At 40.2% G+C, this 25,039-nt stretch overlaps 1 protein-coding gene across 2 annotated transcripts in view; it reads right to left on the reverse strand.

Moving 5' to 3' along the window:
• The window catches only part of rgl1 (ral guanine nucleotide dissociation stimulator-like 1), a 29,924-nt gene extending 16,216 nt beyond the window's left edge, over window positions 1-13,708 (reverse strand). Inside the window, exon 1 of one of the 2 annotated variants that reach the window (XM_061737654.1) lies at window positions 13,223-13,708. In XM_061737654.1, coding sequence (XP_061593638.1) covers window positions 13,223-13,399 — 177 coding nt within the window. In that variant the 5' untranslated portion in view covers window positions 13,400-13,708. Of the gene's footprint in view, window positions 1-706; window positions 949-13,222 lie in introns of those variants that run through there. The other variant, XM_061737655.1, reaches the window with a different exon arrangement.
• Between the last annotated feature and the right edge of the window lie 11,331 nt (window positions 13,709-25,039).

Consider the following 25,039-nt stretch of genomic DNA (forward strand, 5'->3'; position numbering starts at 1 on the left):
TCAGAAAAATGACAGTAGACCGAGTGGGTTTTACAGAGAGCAATGGTTATCAAATCCCACATGGCCGAGGCGTAAACAAGAGATGAGCAGTTTAATCTGCAATAACATGGCTCTTTGTTCAGAACATGCACATGAGGGCCTGAGAGGAGCACATGGACAAGTGGTACCCCGTTTCTGCTCAATCTGCATCATAAACTGGTGTAAAACAAAACCCACGAGAGAACAGCACCATGCAAAATCTGTGCCACTCATCTGTTAGGTTGAGCTTCTCAGGACATGAGTGGGGGCCCCTGGAGTTATTGCCCCAGGGGCATTTCCTCTCTAACTCATTGTGCATCCCCAAACAAAAGTTTTCATATCCATCATGAGGGGGGAAAGAACAGAAAGGATTTCACTTTAATACCAGGTCCACTCCATCTTCACGCAGCAGCTATGTGGGTTAAACTGGTTTTAAAACATAGAATAAACAATTGAAACTCGGTGAACCGTTCATCTGCCCCCCACCCCCCTTCTGTTCCCCGTTATCCGCCGCTTTTCCCAAGCTCCCCCCCTCCCTTTCTCTCTCTAACCTAACCCCCCCCTCTCCCACTATTTCCAAAACCACAAACAACAACAAAAGCGCACAGGATGGAAAACCATAAGAGATTTTAACTGTTTGCTGTGTTTGTTTTTGTTTTGCTGTTGATGATTTTTTTTTTTTTTTTACCATTTTAGTTTTCCAGGCGAACTTCATGGTGAGCGTTTCTCTCATGATCCGGGGACAGCATCAGAGCTTGTGAATAAATCCAACAACGACAGAAGAAAAAAATGCGCTCTTTCTTTCAAAGAATAAATAAATACAAATATTCCTTGGGTTTATTAAAGAAAAATAAAAAAAATCTCTTTCATAGACTTTGGCCGCTTTACTCTTGACTCCAGGTCCACCTCCTCCGTCTGTCAGCAACAGCTCCCTTTTTCAACTGAATGGCCAAACTCCTCCTCCTCACACTCAAAACAGTCCCCATCAAACTCCACCTCCTTTCTTTCTTTCTTTCTTTTTTTTCTTTCGTTTTTTGTCTGCTTTCATCAGACTGACAACAATGTGCGCACTCATACGTAGGACTGTGATTTCTGATTTGCGCAACTCACTAAATACACAGGAATCACAACTCTTTCTTCCCCTGTGAGTCACTCGTATTTAAACATGTTTAAAACGCGAGGCTTTTTCGTTTATGTTTTGATGCTGATGGTTTTCTTTTTTTCTTTTAAGAAATAAACGTGTTATATTCTATTTATAGACATTCCAATTTCTACGATTTTATTAAACAAAACCATAAACCTGAGTGGGTGTTTTGTGGGAACAAGATGGTTTGTAGAAGAGTGGTGTTGAGAAATGAACTACCTAAAAAAACTCGAAAAACGTGACCAATTAAAGTGAGGAATAAACATAAAAACTGTAAAATTAGTGTGAATTCAATTTTACAGGCAAGAGGGACAACAGCTAAAGCTGCATAACTTGAAATTGGGAGTTTGAGTATAATTCATAAGAGATAGATTTATCTTGTATTGAAATTATTGTCTCATAATATTGTCTAAAAATGAATGTAAGGAACGAGTTTGAGCTGAAGCCACCTTAATTTCAAGTGTTGTGGCAAAAGAAAAAAACAACTAAGAACTTTTAGAACAATTTTATAACTTGTGTAATGACATCACATCCACTGGAGCCATGACATTTTTAGACTTTTTCCTCATCTGCATCAAATGCCCGGGAGTTTCATGTGACTTTACCATGCCACATCCAAATATCATGTCTGAAAAAGGCCTGACTAAGCCTACATGTGAGTGAAACAGGTAACTTTGCTTATTTTCCTTTCCCTTCATTTGTTAAAACTGCACATACATCCAAACACGTGGTATTGGCGCATAATGATGGTTATTATTAGGCACAAATCAAATGCTCCATTGGCCAGCCTTAATGAACAAAATACTGTGCAACCTGCATCATGTTTTACCCCCAAATGCTTTCTGTCCACTTGCCACAGAATCTCCTGCTGTAAAGTGCATGTGCATGTGTGTGTGGGGTTAATAGCAGACTATGAGAGTTCAGTGGGGACGCTCTGTATCTGCTCCATTCCATGTTACCAATGGGGTTCGGCAGGGAGGGATTTTGTCACCGGTCCTGTTTAATTTTTATATGGAGGACCTTTCTGTGCAGTTGAATAAGTGTGGAACAGGTTGCATGATAGGTGATGTAATTGTCAACCGCTTAATGTACGCGGATGATCTGGTTATTTTCAGTCCATATAGTGCTGGCCTCCAGCAGCTGCTGAAGACATGTTCTCAGTACGGGTCTGAATACGATGTTAAATATAACACAAAGAAGACTAATGTGATGATTGTCCATAGCCGGGGAGATAGAAAGTTAGCTTTTCCTGACTTCTTTCTGGCAGACTCTGCTCTCACCGAGTGTGACGAGGTGAAATACCTCGGTCATTTTATGACTAATGATCTCTCTGATGACAGAGACATTTACAGACAGTGTCGAAGGATGTATGCCCAAGCTAATATGCTGCTGCGCAAATTCAGCATGTGCTCGTGGATATTAAAATTTCCTTGTTTAAAACATATTGTACATCCCTTTACACTGGCCACTTGTGGTGTCGCAACAAGAAAAGCAGCATGCAGAGGCTCCTTGTGGCTTATAATGACTGCATGAGGCTGCTTCTTAAAGTCCCAAGCAGCTGTAGTGCCAGTCATCTGTTTGTTAGTGTTGGAGTACCAACCTGTGCTGCTGTGCTACGGAATTTAATGTACAAATGTATATGTAGAGTATCCAACTCGTTAAATAGCATTATCACTTGCTTAATGAATCCTGCACTTAGCTCAGTCAGGTTCACATCCACGTTGTGGAACCACTGGCGTTCATGTCTCTACACTTGCGCCTGACACTGTTTTCTTTTTGTGTCACTCTTGTTTTTAAGTCTTCTGTATTGTGGTTGTTGTTGTCTTTTATATCATAGGTTGTTGTCTTTTATATTGTGTATGTTATGTATAATTTTTTTTTAATGGTACAATGGACCTCTTCTCGAGATGTGTCTTTAATAAAGTATGAATTGAATTGAATTGAATTGAATTAATAGAGTCCAATTCCCAGCCTGATCCTGCAGACATCTCATGGTGTTCATTTGCAAAACAGTAACTTACTCGTTGTTGTAATAATGTTGTTTCCTCTACAATTTATAGCCTTTTTAAGCCACGTTGACACGTTTGACTTGATCCTCTGCCGACAACATTATTTTTACAAATCATCTTAACCCTCTTCACATATGGAGTATAATAAAGCGCTGTGCAGCTGCAGCTTCACAGTCCCTGCCCGGGACAATACAAGGAAGGCCGTGGATGCCGTCACCGCTACTGTGCATTGTCAGTGGCCGGGGAGGAGGACGGGCCGAGTGAACGAGAATGGGCAGCACTGTTCCACTGTGACTGTGTCTCCACACGTACTCCAACAGCCCACTTGTGTGAATAAACGGGAAGATATGAATCAAGCGTGGACTTTGTGAGGGGTCTTTTTGTTATCTCAAACATACAACAAATATGAGCAAGCAGCTGCTCAGACAATTACAAGTCCTTTAATTGTACTGATGAAATGTCAACCCCCTGATCTGTACTCATACGGGCCGTCGGGCGGAGACTTCGGGATGCTCATTGTCAACTGGGTCAGTGGGAGAGTTTACACTTGCGCTTTCCCCCATCATCAGTATCATGTGAACATGATCTGACTACCCCCTCCTCTGGGCCACATGCAGTCAGCACGCAGGCTAAACGTCACTCAGCGTCACTGGCTGTCACACGACACGCTATCAACCGGGCTGCACACACACTCACGGATGAATGGCCACACACGGGGGCCATTTTTGACATCACTGCTCCCTCCCACCTCGGCTCAGAGGGCACCGAGAGGCCAGGGAAGCCTTCGATGCATCTCCGTCAATGTTTTCTTCATGTGTGCCCCCTCAGCCGGGATCAGTTTTTCTTCCTAGCTCACTCTACATCACGCTGCATATCTGGCCGGTGTCCAGTTCCCAGGCCGAGATGGCCCGGTGTCCACTCGGGGCCCGAGGAACTCTGGGAAGCCCAGAGGGGCAGTGGGAAGGTTGTGACCCCACAAGACCTCCGGCTCCGTCCCCGGGGGGATTTGAATGTGGGTCTCACAGCAGGACTAATGTCATATCTCCACGAAAAACAAGACGTCGCACAAATGCGACAGCTGCCGCTCTGACTGACGGATGAGCAGACGAGTGTGCTCATCCAACTCCAAGAATCAAAACATGAACTTTATTTCATACTCTCAGATCCACTAAAGCGTTGAATGCTGAGGCAAGTATCACAAAGAGATTGCTCTACCGCTTCAAGCTCCACGGAAGACTTGGAGGATGGTTTTTAGTAAATGTCAGAGCTGTTTTGAAGTCCTTTATGGGAAATGCAGGGTTTTTTGTTGAGAATCGTGCCTTTGCCATATCTGCAAACTAAGTATGAGGCCAGAGGAAGCAGGTCAAAGAAACGTTTAACACCCAAACACATTAGAGCTTGTTTGTCAAATCTTTGCCGGGCCCTAAAAGTGTCAGCTCCTCTGAAGCATTCTTTAGATAAAAAATGAACCAGGTCCATTTTTATCTTCTATGCAATAAAAGCTGCTTGACATGAAAAGTTGCTCGGAAGTTTACAATCACATTTCATATGCTCAGAAAGCTTTTCTTTGTGAGTGAAAAGTAATTTTATAGTCTTTTAATTTACTGCAGTAACAAAAGAAGCCCTTAGAGAAATGTGCCTTGGCAAAAATGAAATACTTCAGCATATAATATACGTTTACTGAGTTTATTAAAGTCCTGTTCTGATTTTTTTAGATATATTGAGTTTTGTCATTTCTGCCTCATTTCAATTCAGAAAAATTGATTTAACAACTGCATCCACTACAACATTTAGTTTAACAATAAAAAATACTATGAAGATTTATATTTTGATAGAATATTTTGAAGAAACCTATATTGATTTCTGAGATAAATTTAAAATTAAACACATTATCAATGTTTTTCATATACTAATTTCTTGGGTGGGGAGGTGGAGCTATGCCAGCTGTCATTGATGCAACTACACCTTGAAATCACAAAGGATGCAAACAACCATACAGCTTACTAACTGTGAAAACCATCAATTATCAGTATCATTTCCTGTATTATATTCAAGACAACACTCATTCTAAGTTTTGTCTTCTGTGGAAATTTTGTTACGCAATTATAGTCACGAAAGCCCTTGAACAGGGCAGACAATTTTTTTGAAATAAAAGATTCCTTCCATCCGTGAGCCTCTCAAGTACTCTCTCCTCTCTTTTCCACAGTCGGAGCAGCGAGCTGCAGTGCTGACAGAAAGGGGACAAAAACAGGAGGGAGTGCTGCGAGCACTGTTATTGCACCACAGTGGGGAAAAACGCACATTCCAGGAAATCTCCCGCTTCCTGCCTCCAGCCTCCTGACTCCAGCGAGGCTGCTGTCCTCATACCTGACTGGTTGGGAGGCTTTTCTGCTGGCTTGGAGCAAAAGTCACGAAAGCAGAGGAGAGGAGAACAGAGGAGAACAGAGGAGAGACCTCTGTCTGGTTTTAACAAGCCCTTTAAAACCAGTACACGGAATCACAATGCAATCAAGACCTCAACCAATCAAAAGAAAAAAACCCTCAAAACTGAAACAAAAGGTTGTCGTTCTCCCCTCCAACAAAAGTAAAGGAGAGGAGAGGGAGAAACAAGGGGGAAAAAAAGGAATGTGAGGACAGAAAAGCCATAACTAAACTCAAAAAACAACTGGGAGGAACTCTAGTCGCATGTGTAATGTCTCTGTGTTTACATAAAAGATAAGAAAGTCATGTATCAGAGAAAATGTAGTGTGCTGTTGAGATTAGCTTGAAAGGACATTATCTCTGTGAGATGGAGAGACCGAGGCGGACGGAGGGGAGTTCACAGCGCAGTGAGAGAGTGAGAACATCCACGATGGCTGATGGACAAGTGTGATGCAGCTGGACCGTCTTGCACTAGTGTTGCAAAAAAAAAAGAAAGAAAAGAAAAGAAAAAAGAGAGGAGGGAGCCAGATCTTTCAGAGGTAGATACATTATTAGTAGGATCTTTCCCATTGACATATCTATTACAAATGTTTATTTTTTTTGTCTGTGCATTCGTCTTGAATGATGTTTTTTTTCCTTTGATACGCGCAGTTATCGCTCCGGCCTTTCACTGTATGTTTGTGTGTGGTTGGTGGGTTTGTGTTTCCAAAGCATGCCTCCCAGTAGAGGGCAGAGTTCACAAACCGCCGTGTTTATCCAGACTCAGCAGAGGTTTGAGTGAAACCAGTCCAGAAAAAAAAACAAAAACAGGAGCATCAGATTTATCGTGCAGGGTCAGGGCGATCTGCTATAAGTCAATAAAACCTACAAATGTGACACTCACACCTTAAATGGCCCAATTATGAGCAACGAATCCATGTCAGTCAGTGCCCTCCATAAGTGCATATGTTTTATAAGATTGTTTTTTATTGATGTGACGGATCAGCAGATGAGAGGAGGTGGATTTCCTACTGATGACATGTCAATTCATATTTTCTAGAAACATACGGCTTCTTCAGCCGGCTGAGCCTTTTGTCCTTTTGTCTGCCTCTCTCCTCTGCACTCCTCTCCCCTCTCCCGCCTCTCTTAAGTCATGTCTCTGCTCCCTCCAGATCTATTGTCCTGCTTGTTGCTGAGCTTTCTCTGACTGGATGACATCATTCATTTCCAGTAAAGTCCGGAGCTGTGGACACGATACCCCTCCTCCTCCTCCCTTCGAGTCCACATTAGAGCAGTCCTAAAGGAAAAACGTTCTGTCCAGGTGTTTCATTATCACCAAAGCTTCCAGCTCATGTCTGGGCTGTATGAAATTACAGGAGACACATGTTCCTTCAGCCGCTGCGGTCGATTAGTCTTTTGCATGAAAGAGGAGATAATAAAATCAGGAGTTATTGATGATGCTGGTTTTTAAGACAATTACAGGTGTATTTGCATGTAGGAGAGCCACAATAAGTTAAAGAGACTCCACCCACAACCCCCCGCCCCCCGATCTAAGCCCTGCTAAGCCTGGAATGAATCGGTCTGAACTGGCTTGTGTGTCTGTCTGACTCCAGCAGCTAATGAGAGCCAGACCATCTGTTGCCCAGCAAGTACATGCAACCCTTAAAGTTCTCACACACGCAACAAAAACAACATCAGTCAAAGCGGTAACCTGCTGGTGACAGCTGATGCCAGGTCCAAACGCAAAACCATCCATCCATCCAAACGCAAAACCAAGAGGACCAATCTAAAGCACAGTTGCTCTTATTTTTTGCAGCAATGTTGTTGTTTTTTTTACTTTATCCGATAAAGAGATGCGTCCCATCAGTTTCACTTCTAGTGATTATTCCAAGAGTTATAATATGATACCGTTTGTAGTTATGTCTATGTTAACCAAAGGGTGACGCATGTGCACTGCAGGAAATGAAACTACATAAATGATTTACACAACAATATGAAATGGTATAAAACAAAAAGAAAAAAAAGGTGGTAACCATTCAGTAACAAAAATCTCCTTTGATGCAGTTTTTCTTTTGTTTACCAAACTTTGTTACCAAAGCAGAGTTATTATTCTTAGTAATCTGCTGACATGGACTGTGTGAGTGCTGACCACCCCCCCGACGCCCTCCCCCATATTAATAACTGGACACCAGCAGTCCGGAGCTTTACACACTAATACCACACACACACACACACACACACACACACACACACACACACACACACACACACACACACACACACACACAATGCCAGCTTGATCCTGGTCATGCGTCTTGGCTAATGCTGCATGTGCAGGAAAAGGAGAGTTGAGTATGTTTGTGTGTGTGTGTGTGTGTGTGTGTGTGTGTGTGTGTGTGTGTGTGTGTGTGTGTGTGTGTGTGTGTGTGTGTGTGTGTGTGTGTGCTTTCTGACCCATTCACTCGTTTACAGAATCATAAAAAAACCACCTAACATATTGCACGCTTCGTCATGCTAACCTACTTCCAAACACCATGAAATACACAAGTGTTGCCATATGGCACGATGAGTTTCTGCTCCAGTTGAGCAAGCTGCTCCTGCGGGGATGCTGCTCCCCCGGGACAGACATGTGGGTGACAGGGACAATGCCTGCAGTATTGACTTTTCACACCAGTTCTATTATGTGAACTAATTAGGCCCAAGATCACAACTATGGAGCTGTGCAGAGCTGAGCAGAGCTGTGCAGAGCTGTGCAGAGCTGTGCAGAGCTGTGCAGAGCTGTGCAGAGCTGTGCAGAGCTGTGCAGAGCTGTGCAGAGCTGTGCAGAGCTGAGCAGAGCTGAGCAGAGCTGTGCAGAGCTGTGCAGAGCTGTGCAGAGCTGAGCAGAGCTGTGCAGAGCTGTGCAGAGCTGTGCAGAGCTGTGCAGAGCTGAGCAGAGCTGTGCAGAGCTGTGCAGAGCTGTGCAGAGCTGTGCAGAGCTGTGCAGAGCTGTGCAGAGCTGCACGCAGCGGGACAACGCGGCACATGGGAGGTCACCCAAGAGAGTAAACACCATCTTGACTGGCCATCTTAATAAAAGGATGAGAGTGACCTGAATTTGGAATAAAACAGACGTTCAGCCGTCTGGGAAACGTGCTGGTGATCAGGTTGATCGGAAAGGCAATTTCTTTAAAATTTCAAGCCTGTTGCTTAAGAGTGGATGTTAAATTCAGACAGAAACAGGTCAAGAGCCACGAAACTAGTCTCATCCGGGTGAATGAACTGCGGCGAGTGTTGAAATCGTTGACAAGTCACCAAATCTCATGACAGGGAAGACTGGAAACATCAGGAGTGGAAATGCAGAGACGTCACAGAAGAAAACGTGCACTTCTCTGTTCAGACAAGCCAGAAAGAGGAAGAAGGAGCGCAAACTCAGCTTTCTTATTTCTTTCAATGGAAAACACATCATCACTGACCTCCCTTTTTTCTGTTGTTTCTGTTTTTTTTTCTGTTGTCTTTGGGTTTTTTTCTGTTGTCTTTTGGTTTTTTTTTATCTGTAAAGCCACTTCTGCGTTTCCAGTAACAGGCCCGCTGAGGTTATGGCCGTGCCCTGCAGAATACTAAAAAGCCAGCAGCTGCGAGAGGATGACTGATATCCGCTTCTCTGGAGTTTGTATTGATCGTAACACAATTTAATTCCCTTTCTCCTCTCACCAGCAGAGACAGCAAAGTAAAAAAGGACATCGGGGGCCTTAAAAGTGAAGTTAGAGCAGTAAAATACCCTATACATGTACCAACCCACTGTCACACAAAGTTTGTTTTTTTTCTGATCAGTTCCAGGTATTGCAGTCCAATCTGTCCTTCTTGTGTGAATGATCACATGTTTGTGTAGGAGTCTTGTTGTCCTCAGGGACTGCTGATAATGACTGACATCTCAGCGCTCCTCCCTCATCTCTGACCTGAACTCTGGACTTCAAAGATGTCCATAAGAGTACAGCAGGGTGATTACAGAGAAGAAATCAACCTCTTTCACTGGCTCGGTTCCACAACATGGTCAAAGTAACAAAGGTAAACTGAAAGGCCTAGAAACACCAAAGAGCAGTCGTCTTATAGGGTAGAGGGTTTTCTGCATCACAAGAATGGATATATTTCCTAGATTTGTCCCTGATTGAGAGTTGGGGAAGCTGCTGCAAACAGCATCCAAGTGCTAGGGCAGGGGTCGGCAACCCAAAATGTTGAAAGAGCCATATTGGACCAAAAACACAAAAAACAAATATGTCTGGAGCCGCAAAAAATGAAAAGTCTTGTATAAGCCTTAGAATGAAGGCAACACATGCTGCATGTATCTATATTAGTTGTAACTGGGTCTTCTGCTGCAACTGTAGCATGCTAATTAATGTCTTTTTTTGACTCTTTTTGTTACGCAAATCTATGGAAGAGTATTAGAGCCAGGCAGGAGAAAAATAAAATATTTTAGAGGAGGAAGATTTTCTTTTCATTATGCTCTTTGAGAAAAAAGTCAGAATGTCGAGAAAAAAGTCGTAATGTCGAGAAAAAAGTCTAAATGTCAAGATTAATGTTGAAGTACAATCTTGAGAAAAAAGTCGAAATGTTGAGAAAAAATTCAAAATTTCGAGACAAAAGTTGAAATGTCGAGATTAAAAAGGAAAGGAAAAAGGAAGAAAGAAGACAAGGGGAAAAAGGAAATAAGAGAAAAACAGGAAAAAAAGAGAAAAAAAGGCAAAAAAAGGTCAAACATTTTTGAAAACGCTCCAAGGAGCCACTAGGGCGGCGATAAAGAGCCGCATGCGGATCTAGAGCCGCGGGTTGCCGACCCCTGTGCTAGGGGAATATGTGAAGTCATTTCCACCATAATGGTTCTGTTTACACTTACATAACTTTATGGAAATGATTACAGCCGCTATATAATCACCTTGTTGACCTCTGCTCCGATCGAGAGGGCAGTCTCAAGTCAACACAAAAGCAGTCACTAGGATGACAGGCGGCGTTGATGCATGCAATCTGAGCGTTAGCAGAGCGTCTGCCAGCTAACCTCCGGTCTCCTCACCGCCTGAAACAATGGGAGGAAACGCTGCTGTGAGATCCGACGGCTTTTCAGCCAGGATGTCACATGGACAGCAAGGATGGCTTCCCAAACTACAAACACACACACACACACACACACACACACACACACACACACACACACACACATATAGCCTATCACAATGTCACAGTGAGATCATGGAAATTGGCATATTTTGGAAGAACTTTCACTGCCGACTCAACTCTGAGCTTATTAAGTGTTACAAAGCTATAAAAATGGCAGACTTACAATGGACTGTTAGAGAAAGAATGGGAATTACTTGGCCGTTTTCCTCCACCGCATTCTTCCTCATCAAAACATGGCACAGGTTACCCATAATGCAATTTACTTGCCGGTAATTAGTTTGGATACCGGTAGCGATAAGCTAATAATAGCTAATATACCCTTTTATAGAAAAGAGGAGCAGAGTTGAGGCATAGCTAAATAAATAAATAAATACAAAGAAAACTCAGATCAGCTCTATTTTTGTAATCTGAAACGTGACAAAAGTAGAAGTACGAAAAAAGGAAACTATATATGTCTTACACAGTCTCACCCAAGTAAGTGAGACTCAGCCAATATGGCTCCTAAACTAAGAAAAACAAGATGTGATCCTTAGAAACTTTATTATCAATATCTGGATAGTTTTTAAAAGAATTTGATAAGGAGATCAAATACCAAGTTAATGTTGGGGTAAAATGTGGTTGAGATCACCGGCATGCTTCTCACTAAGGTCAAATAGTGAATCTGGGTTTTTTTGTTGTTTTTTTTTTTTATCCAAACATTGTTCAGCTAATGTGCAATTACACTTTTCAAAAAAAGCCCAAATAAGTTTTAAGAGACTGCTCCTCTGAGGACCATGGAAGTTATGCAACATCATTTATGGCCCAAAGAACATGTACAGTATATTCTGTCTCAGCCGGGAACGTGAGGTTGGCTGCTGGTTCAGTTTAGAAGGAAATAAATTCATAATTTCCTTTTTGTCTTTTAACTCGGTGATTCGCCAGTGGGATCAAAAATAATTCTCTTCCTGTGAATGTGTGTTGAATAATTACCTTTCGGCCACAGTTGATCGCTAGATTCATTTTGAAGGAATAGCAAACTTTCTGCACCCATGTAGATGAGGATTTTTCTTTTGAGAGATTTGGTTCTTTCTCTAGTAATCATTTGGATGTTTTTAAAAATAAAACCAATGCCCTATCAGGACTCAAGCATATATTCCACTGCTCAAGGACACTTCAGAAGTGTGTTTCACAGACCAGACTTCAATCGTTAAACCAAATAAAAGTCTGTGTGCCACTGGAAAACCTGTGAGAGTATTTCCATGACAATCTCAGCTACAAAAGTACACAGGCAAACAAATGACAACAAGTACACTGGAATAATGTCCTGCTGAGGGTCATTTTCAGTTAATCAAAGATAAATTAACAACAGTAAGTGTGCTGTAACATGAAGTGTCATGTGACTAGTAACTTTTTATTCTCCTTATCTGTGTGACAGTAATGACATAAAAACTGCTGAAATAAAATGCAAACTCTCATTTCTTTGAACTCTGACCAGTCAGCAAGACTCCCTTGTGTGTGCACGCACACGCACGCGTGCACACACACACACACACACACACAGACACACACACACACACACACACACACACACACACACACACACACACACACACACACACACACACACACACACACACACACACACACACACACACACACACACACACACACGCACACACACACACACACACACACACACACACACACACATGCACACGCTCAGTGACCAATAAGTTACAGTGAATGTGGATGACAGTTTTTCAGAAGTCAACTGTCGTCTCATCCGTCCCAACAAAAAGCTTCCTGTCAAGTACGGGTCACTGCACTTTGACTAGCTGACTTATTGCTCCACATTTAATTTGCAAGAAGTCACAGGAAGACTACAGGACCCTTTTATTAACGATGAACCAATCACAGATCCATTTTTCAGTTATTTAATTAGGTTTCAAAATGCTCTTCGGTTCATGTTCATCAGGATGTGTAGCGTACTTCTATCTAAAGAGCCCTTAAATTGCAGGTTTGGCTGCTTTCACGTCCCTCCAGCTGGAGCCAAAACACATTTTCTTTAAGAAGTGTTCACATAAGCACAGGCATATTCAGCAACCCCCCCCCATCACTCTCCAACACCTTCTCAGAATCACCAGACTAGTCCAACAAAAAGTCCTTGAAGGAGTGAGAATCACCACTAATATCTCTGCTTCTCATTGCATATCTTTAAATGTTTATCATTCCAGTTGTCTTTTTCTCAGTACTTCTCCATTGCCTCTGCCGTGTTCCGAGAAACTTTCCATCCCACTTCTCAAGTTTTACTTGAACACACAGGACACGTTAAGACTGTAGCGGAACTGCAACATTTCACACACCCCAAACAACTCAGGAAGGCCATCTAGGCGAAGGTTAACATCTGCCGGATTGTTGAAGGAAACCTGGGAGTACTTGTGTTTCCCCCCACAGAAATTAATAACAGACTTCAATAAACAACAGAGCTGGTAGACACAATACTTTTTGCCTGTGTACTGACCCAGTGGTGGGGGCTGCTCTCCGGGTAGCGAGGCTGGTACCTCTGCAGGGCGACACCTCCCTCCCCCTCCAGCAGTAAGGTGCATTCCAGGTCAGGGCCGTGGTGGCTCTGGGGGCTGGCGGGCCAGGGCAGCAGGGTGGCCAGAGGGTACTGGGAGATCATGCTGACCACCTGCATCAGCGGCGGGGGTGGCCAGGATGCCAGTGCATGCTTCAGAGTGGACGGCAGAGTGGATGGAGATGTCCTCAGCAGCAGCAGCAGAGTGTGGAGCCGTCTGGAGCTGGAACTCGTTATCCAGATAAAGAGGAAGCTCCGTGTCAGATATATACTAATAACAAGTGTCTCAGAAGTTGTCCAATTCAGTCGTCTCTGGTCTTGTTTCTGCTATTCCTCTCCCCACCAGCTTCTGTTTTCCTCTTTCTCTTTCTCTCTCTCTCTCTCTCTCCTCTCAGCACGCCTGGACTTAAGCTTTGCCAGCAGCTCTCAACCACATGAGTGATTAAAGTCTATTGTCTCTCCTTCTCTCCTCACCCCTTACATCCATCACCAGCAGAGGGGGAGGAGTCAAAACTTGGTGGCACAACCCCCCTTTTTTTAAAAAAAAGACTATCCACTGCCCAAAGAGAATTTGAATTGGAAGAAGAAGGAAAGAAAGACAGGAAAGCTGAGAAACAGGGAGGATGTTATGGGAGAGTGTCTAAGAATTACCGACAATGGCAGCTATTTTCCATGATACATGGTCCTGCTTTCTTTCTAGTGAAAATAGTTAACATTTCATGTATGTTTCTCATCATCTAGAGTCGTTGTCATGATGGAGTTCTGACAAAATGAAGTTTTTTTATATATTAAAATCTCTTCTTGATCCGTGTTAAGAAGCTTATTGGGTTGTCCGTAAAGTCACACCACATGACCTTGTATTAAACCTAATAAGTAGTTTAGATGTAAGAAGGCTTCATTCTCTGGTAAATGATGTCTTTTATATCAGCAACTCAAAGCTGAAAGAACAGAAATGAAAAGAAAGGGGGGAAATCACTTTTCTGTCTGCTTGATGTTGTTACTTTAGAGAAAATGATCCGATACAAACTTAAAAACTGTGAAGATCTACCCTTGTAGGCATTAGGATCTGTTTGGGATCCTGGTTTGGATTACAAGTATGTTACAACCAAAAACGTAATAATGGCCAATAATGTAATAATTTTGGCCATTTCAAATGTAATAAGGCCAATAGTGTAATAATGTGCCAATAATGTAATAAAACTTTTGAGCCAATAACGTAATAACTTTTTGCCGATAATGTAATAAGGCATTACATTATTGGCTGGTTATTACGTTATTGGCCTGGTATTAAAAAATTATTACAAAATTATTACATTATCGGCAAAAAGTTATTACATTATTGACTCAAAAGTTTTATTACATTATTGGCACATTATTACACTATTGGCTTTATTACATTTGAAATGGCCAAAATTATTACATTATTGGCAGTTATTACGTTATTGGCCGTTATTACGTTTTTGGTTGTAACAAGGTAATGCCTGAGTTGAGGTTAGAGTTTAGCAACGTCGCCGGATGCTCGGCTGGAATGTTTTTCTGATGGCTGCTTATTTACCAGAGAAAACAGGATGCACTGTCCAAACTTCATCCTGCAACTTTTAACTGTAGGAAACAACTTTCATCTCACCTCGTTCAACATTAACGTGTGTGTGTGTGTGTGTGTGTGTGTGTGTGTGTGTGTGTCTGTTCCAGATAATACTCCCCTCTGTGACCTCCTTGCATCAACCATTGACACTTTGATGAATCTTCATACGCTATCTGGTCCATTTTTCAGATTTGCTCTAAAACCAAATGTCATGAAGCCGAAAGCAAATGAAAAGAAGTAGGTGCTAAAGAGTAAAAACATGTAATCCTTCATTTTTAGGGGTTATGATTCATACATGAACTGGTTTGGGCTTGTTGTTAAGTTACAAATTTCAACAGTGTATGAGTCATTATCGGTCAGAGTCTCTCCCTCTCAACTCCCCTGACTGGATCATCAAATAACAGATCTGTGCAGATTGAAAAGAATGATGTGTTTTTTATTTAACCTTTTTTTTTAACCAGGAATACCCTCATTGAGGTCTTTTGCAAGAGTGTCCTGACCAAGGCAAGCAGCAGCACAGTTAACAGAGATACAGACAAACATATAAGAATTAATATGAGAAAGAATAGATAACAGAACATATATATAACATAATTTATATCAGATTACACATTTGTGGAGCATATTTAATTCTCCCTCCGGCTTGTCATGGTGGTTCTCAGCACACAGAGGTGAAAAAAACCTAACTACACAGTCATACGTGTGTTGTTTATTCCAAAGGGCTCAACCTTCACCCTCAGGAGTTAAATGGTTTTACGTGCTGCTGCATCAGCGCTTCTTTTGATGATGTCATCAGTCACAGGGACCTTGTCCTCTAAAATGTTAGATATATTTTATGTTGAAAGTTAGTTTATAGTAGAGCCAGTGAAAATATTTGGGGGGGAAAATTAAAGTCAAGATCTATCAGCGGTTGGCATGATGGTTCACACCTACATGGGTCCCAGTTCACACCCAGGTTGGGGTGTTCTTGCATGTACCTGTGTGGGTTATCTCACGCTAGTTCCACTTGCTACATTTTTCATGTTATAATTTTCCAAATCTTTTCAAGGCGTTACAGATTTTATCTGCATCTACTTATTGTCATAATATATGTCAGCATGGGCGCAATTTCCACTGGGGACAGGGGGGACATGTCCCCCCCACTTTTCAAAATCGTGTTTTGTCCCCCCCACTTTTTACAGTTTAAAAACTAACGTAAGGCTCAGCCTGTAATTGCGAATCATCGAGACATTCTGTGCGAAGATACTGACGGCCCTTTGTTTATAAGGAAAGGAAGGAATGAACATGATCTATTTTCATATTTCATAGGAGAAATGTGTGGATACAGGCGCAAGTGAAGAAGTGCAGGCAGGAACCCAAACATGTTAGCCCAAAAGTGATTGTAGAACAGCAACAAAACCTTAAGATTTCAAGAGAAGTGGTACTGTGAATTTCCTTGGCTCCATTATAAACAAGGAGGAGTCAATGGAATCTTATGTTTTTTTCTGTGCCCAAGCTTTTGAAAATGAAAATGAAGCCTGGCCAAGAATGCAGATCCAGCATTTTCCCAAAACGGGCCAAAAAAAAGTTAAAAAGTGTCTAAAAAAGTAAATGCATATTAAAATTGTTTGATTGTTCGCATTCACACACACATAGTCTTACAAAGCCACACTGCACATCCACGCTACAGCTACACGCACAAAATTGCCGTTCCTATTTGTGTCCCCCCCACCTCTGAAACTAAAGTTTCGCCCTTGTATGTCAGTATAACATTTATTTTCTAATCAATGCATTCTTTTGGAAATAGCAAAGGTAGTTCTGTACTTTTCCTCAAATAAAATCTTTAATTCATGACATTTACTGGTAATTTAAAGATATTTTTTCCAGTTCTTGATCCTTTAATTGTGTTTTGTATCAGCGTGACCTCCGCCGCCGACTCCACCGGGTCGTCCAGATCTGGGCCTGCTGCAGTCATGACTCAGAGCGTCGCCGTGACTCAGCCTGACAAAATTCCCTTTTAAAATGTAATGAGGCTCCACCTAAACCATGTTTATATTTAGCAATGATTCATAGTTGGAGGTTGCAGATGTGAAAATATAAAGCATTAAAATGCCTCTCTAATCAAAGCAGATAAATCAAGCTGAAATGAAGTGTTTGAAGTGGGGTCACCGGACCGTGGCTGGCAGTGACTCTGTGTGCCTGGCCCAGTGCCGGAAGTGAATGAGAGCTTGATAGGCAGGAAGAGTGAGTAAATATGCTTCCCTGTCCTGGTGCCTGGATGCTTTTCTGGGGAAGCTGGCTCTGCTCTCTGCCCACCTCTCACCCTTTCTTCCTCCGTTTCCTCTCTTTTGTTGAATGTTGAGCCTCTTTTCTCAAAAACCCTCATCTACGTCACTTCATATTAATCCGGTTTAGTAGTTTGTAGTGACCTAAGGCATGTTGGGAATGAACTGTTCAGCTGGAGGGTTCTAAATCTGAATGTCTGAGGACAGTATGTGGAGTCCCACAAGGATCCATTTTGGGACCTATAAACTTTTTATTTTATACATTAGTGATATTTGTGAAGTTTCAAAGACTCTACAGTTTGTCTTATTTGCAGATGATACAATTTTTTTTTTGTTCTGGGGATGATTTGGGGCTTATTGCTGAAAATATCACCAATGAAATGGTTAAACTTAAAAGTTGGTTTGATGAAAATAAGCTTTTGTTAAATCTGAAAAAAAAACTAAATTTATGGTTTTTACAAATCGAAAAAAGGATGAAATTGCACTTTCATTTGCAGGAGAGAGCATTGAGAGAGTGTCTGTGTTTAGGGGGCAGGTATCATAAGTTTTCTTCTTCCTGCTCCTTTCCCTTCATGGTGATAATGTGTACTCATGCAATTTTGTACAATATTATTAAGAATATATACCATGAATGGAATAAATGAAATGAAATTAAGAAAAAAAAATGAAACTTTTAAAGGAGCTTGAGGCCGGATTGTGGCAAGATTTATGAAAAAAATCTGTATACATTTTAAGTTTTCTAGTAATAATGTCAGATGAAGCGTTCCAAACCCAAAAGAATGAGCCCTCTAGAGTCTAGTGTATCTCTCCTTTGCCTTGAACAGGCTGTGTGCTGCAAAATGTGCTGCAATTCGGTCCCGATTTTCCCGCGCTAGGCTGCGGATGTGACGTCACATGACGCTGCATGTGCGTTCTCCCCGTTCTCCCGTGCCGGCTTCACTGTTGGCTGCAGTACCCCCGTCGTCGTGAAGGGTGGCGCTAGAGAGTCTCATTTCTTAAAAGGAGCCTCAAGCTCCTTTAACAGTAATAAATGTGGGGAATCAGCTCTTACCGTTCAACCCTACCTACACACACACACACACACACACACACACACACACATACACCTTACTTCACTGTTGATCCTTAGCTTGTCCTACTTCTCTCCTCCATCGCCGTGTGAGTGTGCTGCTGACACAATCGTTGTGTGGTCAGGGTCAGTTTGCACAGCTGGGATGCCAAAGCTCCACACACACTCTTTTATATACATTAGCCACTCAAGCTCTCCTCAGCTTGGCTCAGCACAAACAAAATGTCTGTGTCTTTCTTAGTTTTTATCTCTCAAACAGTGACCCACAAAGAGAGATATCTCAGCTGAATACTATAGTAAATGCTGAGTATCTGCCTGAATAAAGTGCTGATATAATAGACAAATAGTGTGGTGGAAGAACCATTTGTATTGTTTCACAAGGAAACTTACAGTTCTGAATTCAAAACTAGTTCATTGTTATCAAGACTTTGAATTATTTTTACAGCTTTATGAATTTATACTACCTTTATACACAACATTGTTTGAGGCAGATATGATTCTTGTAAAAATAACACAGTGTGGTAAGAAGCATAATATTTGCTTGTGTTATGTAGGGAGGTAGATTTCTAAGGTATCTGAAAATGGTAAATAATATGACAGCAAATAGTTACAGAATCGTGATTAAAGTCCTTAATTAGTTTCTATAACTGAAAAGGTACGAACAAAATGCACTGAATCAAGATACCTGATGCCTGGCAGCGTACTGTAGGATAATAAAATAAAATCTTTTTAAGTTTTATGCAGAGCGTTTACAACTCAACACCGCCCCCTGCCGGCTGTCTACATAACAGCAAACTGTAATTCCAACGTTGTCTTGTTCACTTTTCTTTAATGATCAGACAGAGAGAGAAAGAGAAAGAGAGAGGGGAGCGAGAGTACAACATTTATTAGTATTTACTTTTTAATTTTTGTTGTGGCAGAGCTGCCTGTTTTTATCTGTGTAATCTGGCAGGTCATCAGCCACTGAGGGACATCTGAGGATCTCTTGTTGACACTGACCAGTCACTCAGGATCAGTATGAGGAAGGAGAAAACAGAGAGGACAGACACTCTCTCCTGCCTACTGATAAAGAGGGAAGTGAAAACATAAGAGGAAAAGGATGTTTTCTTCTTACACTTCCTTCTTCTTCTTTTTTTTAACCTCCAAAGACTTTTGAGAAATGTGCTTGTTTATGTGAACTATATTCATACTTCATTTACATGAAAAGCTCCTAGTCAGGCTTACAAAAGCAGCGCTCGCTGTTAGTCACTGGCTTTTTCGCTGCTCAGCAGAGCAGAGTCATTTCACCCACTTGTGAAACTTCACCACTTTGCTGCTTAAAGAATCATCATTGTGGGTAACACTAACAGATCGCCAGCTGTTGCCTTCAATGGCGACAAACCCTGCATTTTGCTATTGACATGCATCTTGCATTTCAATGCATCCCCAGATTTATCATTAAGAATATGCAAAAACAAACCTCAAAAAAAGTAAATATAATAAAAAAATAACCATATGGCATCAGAATTTGCTAGATTTCTGGGATGTATTTGAACTTTAATAATGCATAACTCCACAAAGTATTCCACCCTAAAAAGGTCTCAATGTTTAAGTCTTTAGTGCTTTACAGATTAAATCTGTAATCTGTAAATCTGTAGTGAACCTTTTCATAACCTGCGAAAAATCCGGTATGAAATACAACCTGTGGCAAAGCATCTTGAATGAATACTACTTTGTGTTACTGGCTTACAAGCAAAAAACAGAGCTCCAGTGTGAATCTTTTGCATGACTGAAATGAAAAGAAACAACACATTCACAAAGCTTTGATCCGCAAATGCATGATTTGCAGCATCTCTACTGCAGGTTCAGGCCTGTTGCATAAACCTCGTGACAGTTATGAATATTATGACCATCTAGATGTCAGTAAAAAATCACACTGTCAGCAGTCAAAGCTCTTATGTATGGTCTCATGCTGCAAACCAAGGCCCAATCCCACTTAAGATGTGGTGATATCGTCTACTTTTCCATTAATCACAAACAGATTCTATGATTTACTCTTTAGTAACAGCAGATGAATCAATGGGAGGAGCTAGAGAGCAAATCTTTGACGAGCCAATACTCAGTCCGAGAAGAGTACAAACTGTTTTTGCCTGCAGATACATGTATACAGTATATAGAGCTTTACACTGGCTTCCTGTCTGTCACAGAATAGATTTTAAAAACCTGCTGTTTTTTTATGAATCTCTGAATGGTCTCGGGCCAAAATACATCTCTGGTCTCCTGGTCGATTATGAACCAGCCAGAACCCTCAGGTCGTCAGTACCAACTCTGTACCCAGAGTTAGAACCAAACACGATGAGATAGCTTTCAGCTTTTCTGCTCCCCACCTGTGGAACAAACTCCTAGAATGCAAAAGGGCTACTGAAACTCTCAGTTGCTTTAAGTCAAGGTTGAAAACCTTTTTATTTACTGCTGCATTTCAGTAATCTCCTACAATGCATTGCAGCCTTTAATTCTTGCATAGCATTTGTTAATAGTTTTTAAGTGATTATTTTAAATCTTGTAAATTATGTTTTGTATTATATATATTATGTTATGTATTATATTTTTATTATTATTATTATAATTATTATTATTATTATTATTATTATTATTATTATTATTATTATTATTATTATTATTATTATTATTATTATTATTATTATTATTATTATTTTTATTTATTTATTTTTCTGTTCAGTTCAGTTCATATTTATTTCGAGCAATACAACATAACATAAGTGACCTGCTTGCAACAGAAAATTAAACAAATACCTTTTTTTTTTTTTTTAATTTTTTCCTAATATTTGTATCCCGGTTTTTTCCCCATTTTATCACCCAGTGCTCCTACCTAACAGAAAATGTATTTAATCCACCCCTGTTTCTCATTAACAACTTGACAGATTTTTTTAAGGCTTCCTCCTGTCTCAACATTTTTAAAAAACAATGAACAAAAGACCTATATCAAATTATAATAAAAATTATTCTACAGTTCACCTCACCTAAATTTACACACATTGTGGTTGTGAAATGCAGATGCATTTCACAACCCCAATGCGTGCAAATCCAGGAACAATGTATATTGTCACCACGGGTGACAGTTAACCGTTAACTTATATTTATAATACACCGTTAACTTATATTTTATAATAAATACCAGCAATGGTAAGGACAACAATACCAGAAGGTAATGGACATAATGGACATGGACATATAGTACATACATATAGTACATACATACACGTCAGTGATGGTAAGAACAACAGTACCAGAAGGTAATGGACAATAAATACTTACTAAATGAGGAACAACAATTACACATCAACATTTCAAGACGGAAGTTGATTTAACAAAGTGTTACCACCCACTCTCTTTATAATTTGACCAGACCATATGTTTATATAGCAATTTAAATCTGTGGATATTTTGGTATTGCTTGTGTTGGATATCCAGACTGTTCCAAAATCTCACACTTTTACGAGTAGTTCGAACTTTAGGTATTTTAAAATCACCATATCCTCTCAAATTATAAGTTCTCTCCTGAACTGTGAAAAAATCTTGTATGTTACTTGGTGGTGATTTGTTGAATGCTTTAAATAGGATTATTGACGTATAATATTTTACAAGATCATGGATTTTTAATAGTTTTGACTGAATTAACAAAATATGAGTGTGTTCTAAAAATCCAACCTTGTGAATAATTCGCACTGCTCGTTTCTGTAATGTGACTAATGGATTCATTGTGCATTGGTAACTGTTTCTCCAAACTTCAACACAATACATGAAGTATGGCAGTACCAAGGAGTAGTACAAAGTACGGAGTGCATTTAAATCAAGTAGAGATTTCACTTTGTTTATAATTGAAAGGCTTTTGGAGATTTTTGTTTTTATGTGTCTGATGTGGGCTTTCCATGATAATTTACGGTCTATTATAATTCCTAAAAATGTATTGTCATCTACATTTTCAATATGGACACCTTCATTATCTGTAGTTGTGAGTTGGTTATCGAGTTTCCAAACATCATTGCCTTAGTCTTATTTAAGTTTAATGATAATTTATTACTGTCCATCCATTTCTTCAATGTATTTAATTCCTCATTTACAGTGTTTACAAGTTAATTATAATTATTACTACTAAAGAATATGTTGGTGTCATCTGCAAAGTGTATTAGTTTTAGCGATTGAGATACATTGAATATGTCATTAATATAAACATTGAACAGTTTTGGTCCCAAAACAGACCCCTGGGGGACACCACAAGAAATGCCCAGATGTTTTGATGTAAAATTCCCCATTTTAACATATTGTTCTCTTCTTGTTAAATAGCTTCTTAACCACTCCCCTGTAATCCCCCTAATACCATATAATTCAAGTTTGTTGAATAGGATTGAGTGATTGATTGTGTCGAAGGCTTTTTTTAAATCAATAAAAACAGCCTTTTTTTTGGGGGGGCCCAGTGCATTAGTGATTTCTTCTATTGCTTCAATTATTGCCATTGAGGTGTTTGTTTCCATCCATATTGACCCTGATTGATTATCTGGTATTTGTCAAGAAACTTTGTAAAGCTCTATGAATCACCCTGTTGTTTAATTGTGCTATATAACTATGAATCACTGCTATATATATTGTGCCTTGCCTTATATCCTTCCTCCAATATTAGTACCCTGCGACTGAAACAGGAAGTGAAACAGACTTCCTGCATGTTGGATGAAAAGGTTCTGACTTCAGACATTTGATGGCTTTTTATTAATTTATTTATTTAGCCTTTATTTATTTAGACATAAAATATATAAAATCAACGGTAAAGGAAAATCTTAAATGAAAATTGATTTTAAAACAGCTACATGTTTCCTGAAGGGCTGATTTTAACCTTTAAACACATTTACAGAGAGGGCCTGTAGATTAATTTTATCTTGCAACTCATTCCATAATGAAGGGGCATAAAAGGAAAATGATTGCTGCATGATAACTAGAGTCCAGCTTTTTAAGCAGGGAAGACAGTGCATGCATATATATCACATCTCCATAATCCAGAACCGATAAGAACGAGCTTTGCACAAGACTCTTTCTGGCTTTGAATGAAAAACATTTTTTCAGACGAAAGAAAAAACCTAGTTTCGACATAAGCTTTTTCAGCAGTCTATCAATGTGTACGTTGAAAGACATCTTGTCTTCAAGCCATGTACCCAAATATTTGTAAGAAGTAACTCGTTCAAGACACATACCATCTAATGTCGAGATCGTGCTGACAACTACATTTAGACGAGAGCGAGTGAAGGTCATAAATTTGGTCTTCTTTGAATTTAGAACTAATTGTAACTCCAGCAGGGAGCGCTGTAGTGTTTGAAAGGCAGAGCTCTATGGCCTGATTTAAAGAAGGGGCCATTGAATAAATAATTGTGTAGTCAGCATATAAATGAACATGTGCCGGACTTCTTGCATTACCTAAATCCTTAATAAAAATTCAAAATAAGATAGGAGCCAAAATAGAACCTTGAGGGACACCTTTGTTTACATTAAGAAGAGTTGAGGTGTAGTTTTCTACTAGTTCTTTCAGATAGGTAGCTTTTAAACCAGTTCAGAGCCATTTCACTAAGGCCTATGCAGCAAAGTCTCTGCAGTAGAAGTTCATGGTCCACATAATCAAATGCTTTCGACAGATCAACAAACAATGCTGCACAGTGTTTCTTACTGTCTAAACATCTGACAATATAATTTGTGCATCACTGCTGTTGTAGTACTACAGCCTGATCTGAAGCCGGACTGAGACTCACTGAGAATATTTCTCTCAGTTAAAACTATCTTCAGTTGCTCATTTATAAGCGATTTTAAAACTCTGGCCGTGACCGACAGACTGCAGATAGGGCTGTAATTATTTAGGTCAGAAGGTTCACCATCCTTTAAGGAGCAAAGCCGATTTCCATGAGCTGGTTATTCCATCAGTGCAAAGACTGAGATTAACAATGGAGGCAATAGGCTCTGCAATAATACCTGCAGCAGTTTTGAAAAAAAATGGCTTTATCTTATCTGGACCTGAGGATTTTTTTTTTACATCTAGGGTCTTAAGAGCTATCTGAACTTGAGAGGTTAAAATGGGTGCAAAGGTGAAGTGTTGGTCAGGGTCACATGGAGCAGGCTCAGGCCCTCCATCATGCCCCTCAGCTGTACAGCAGTTGAAAACTGAGCCAGCGGAAATTAAATGATTATTAAAGCTGTTTACAATTTCTATTTTACTGTACTCTTGATTCCATTTTGGTTCACCCGTGAAAGATCAGGGAGACTATTTAATGTAATAGAAGCAGAAGATGATTTAACTAGCTTCCAAACCTTAGCAGGATTATTCATGTTTTCATTTATTGTAATAAGATAATAATCACATTTAGCATTTTTTATTCATTTAGTACATTTATTTCTTGATGTTTTATAAAAAGCCCAATCCAAGGAAGTATTTGATTTCTTTGCTTTTGCCCAGATGGCATTTCTCTGCCGGATAAGGGTAGAGAGAGAGTCATCAAACCAGGGGTTATTTTTACCACATATCCTATATTTTCCTAAAGGGGCATGCTTTTAACATATAGCTCAGACGGTGGATTTGAAATAACCCTATGCTAAAACAACATCTGTCATTTGTTAGACATAGAAGTCGCTATTAAATACATCATGTAAAAAAGCTTGCTCATCGAAGCATTTAAAGGAGCATGAGGCAGGATTTATGAAAAAAATTCGTATACGTTTTAAGTTTTCATAGTAATAATGTCAGATGAAGCGTTCCAAACCAAAAAAAATGAGCCCTCTAGCGTATCTCCCGTTGCCTTGAACAGGCT

This window comes from Cololabis saira, chromosome 13 (genome assembly GCF_033807715.1).
Source record: "Cololabis saira isolate AMF1-May2022 chromosome 13, fColSai1.1, whole genome shotgun sequence".
NCBI classification, from domain to species: Eukaryota; Metazoa; Chordata; class Actinopteri; order Beloniformes; family Belonidae; genus Cololabis; species Cololabis saira.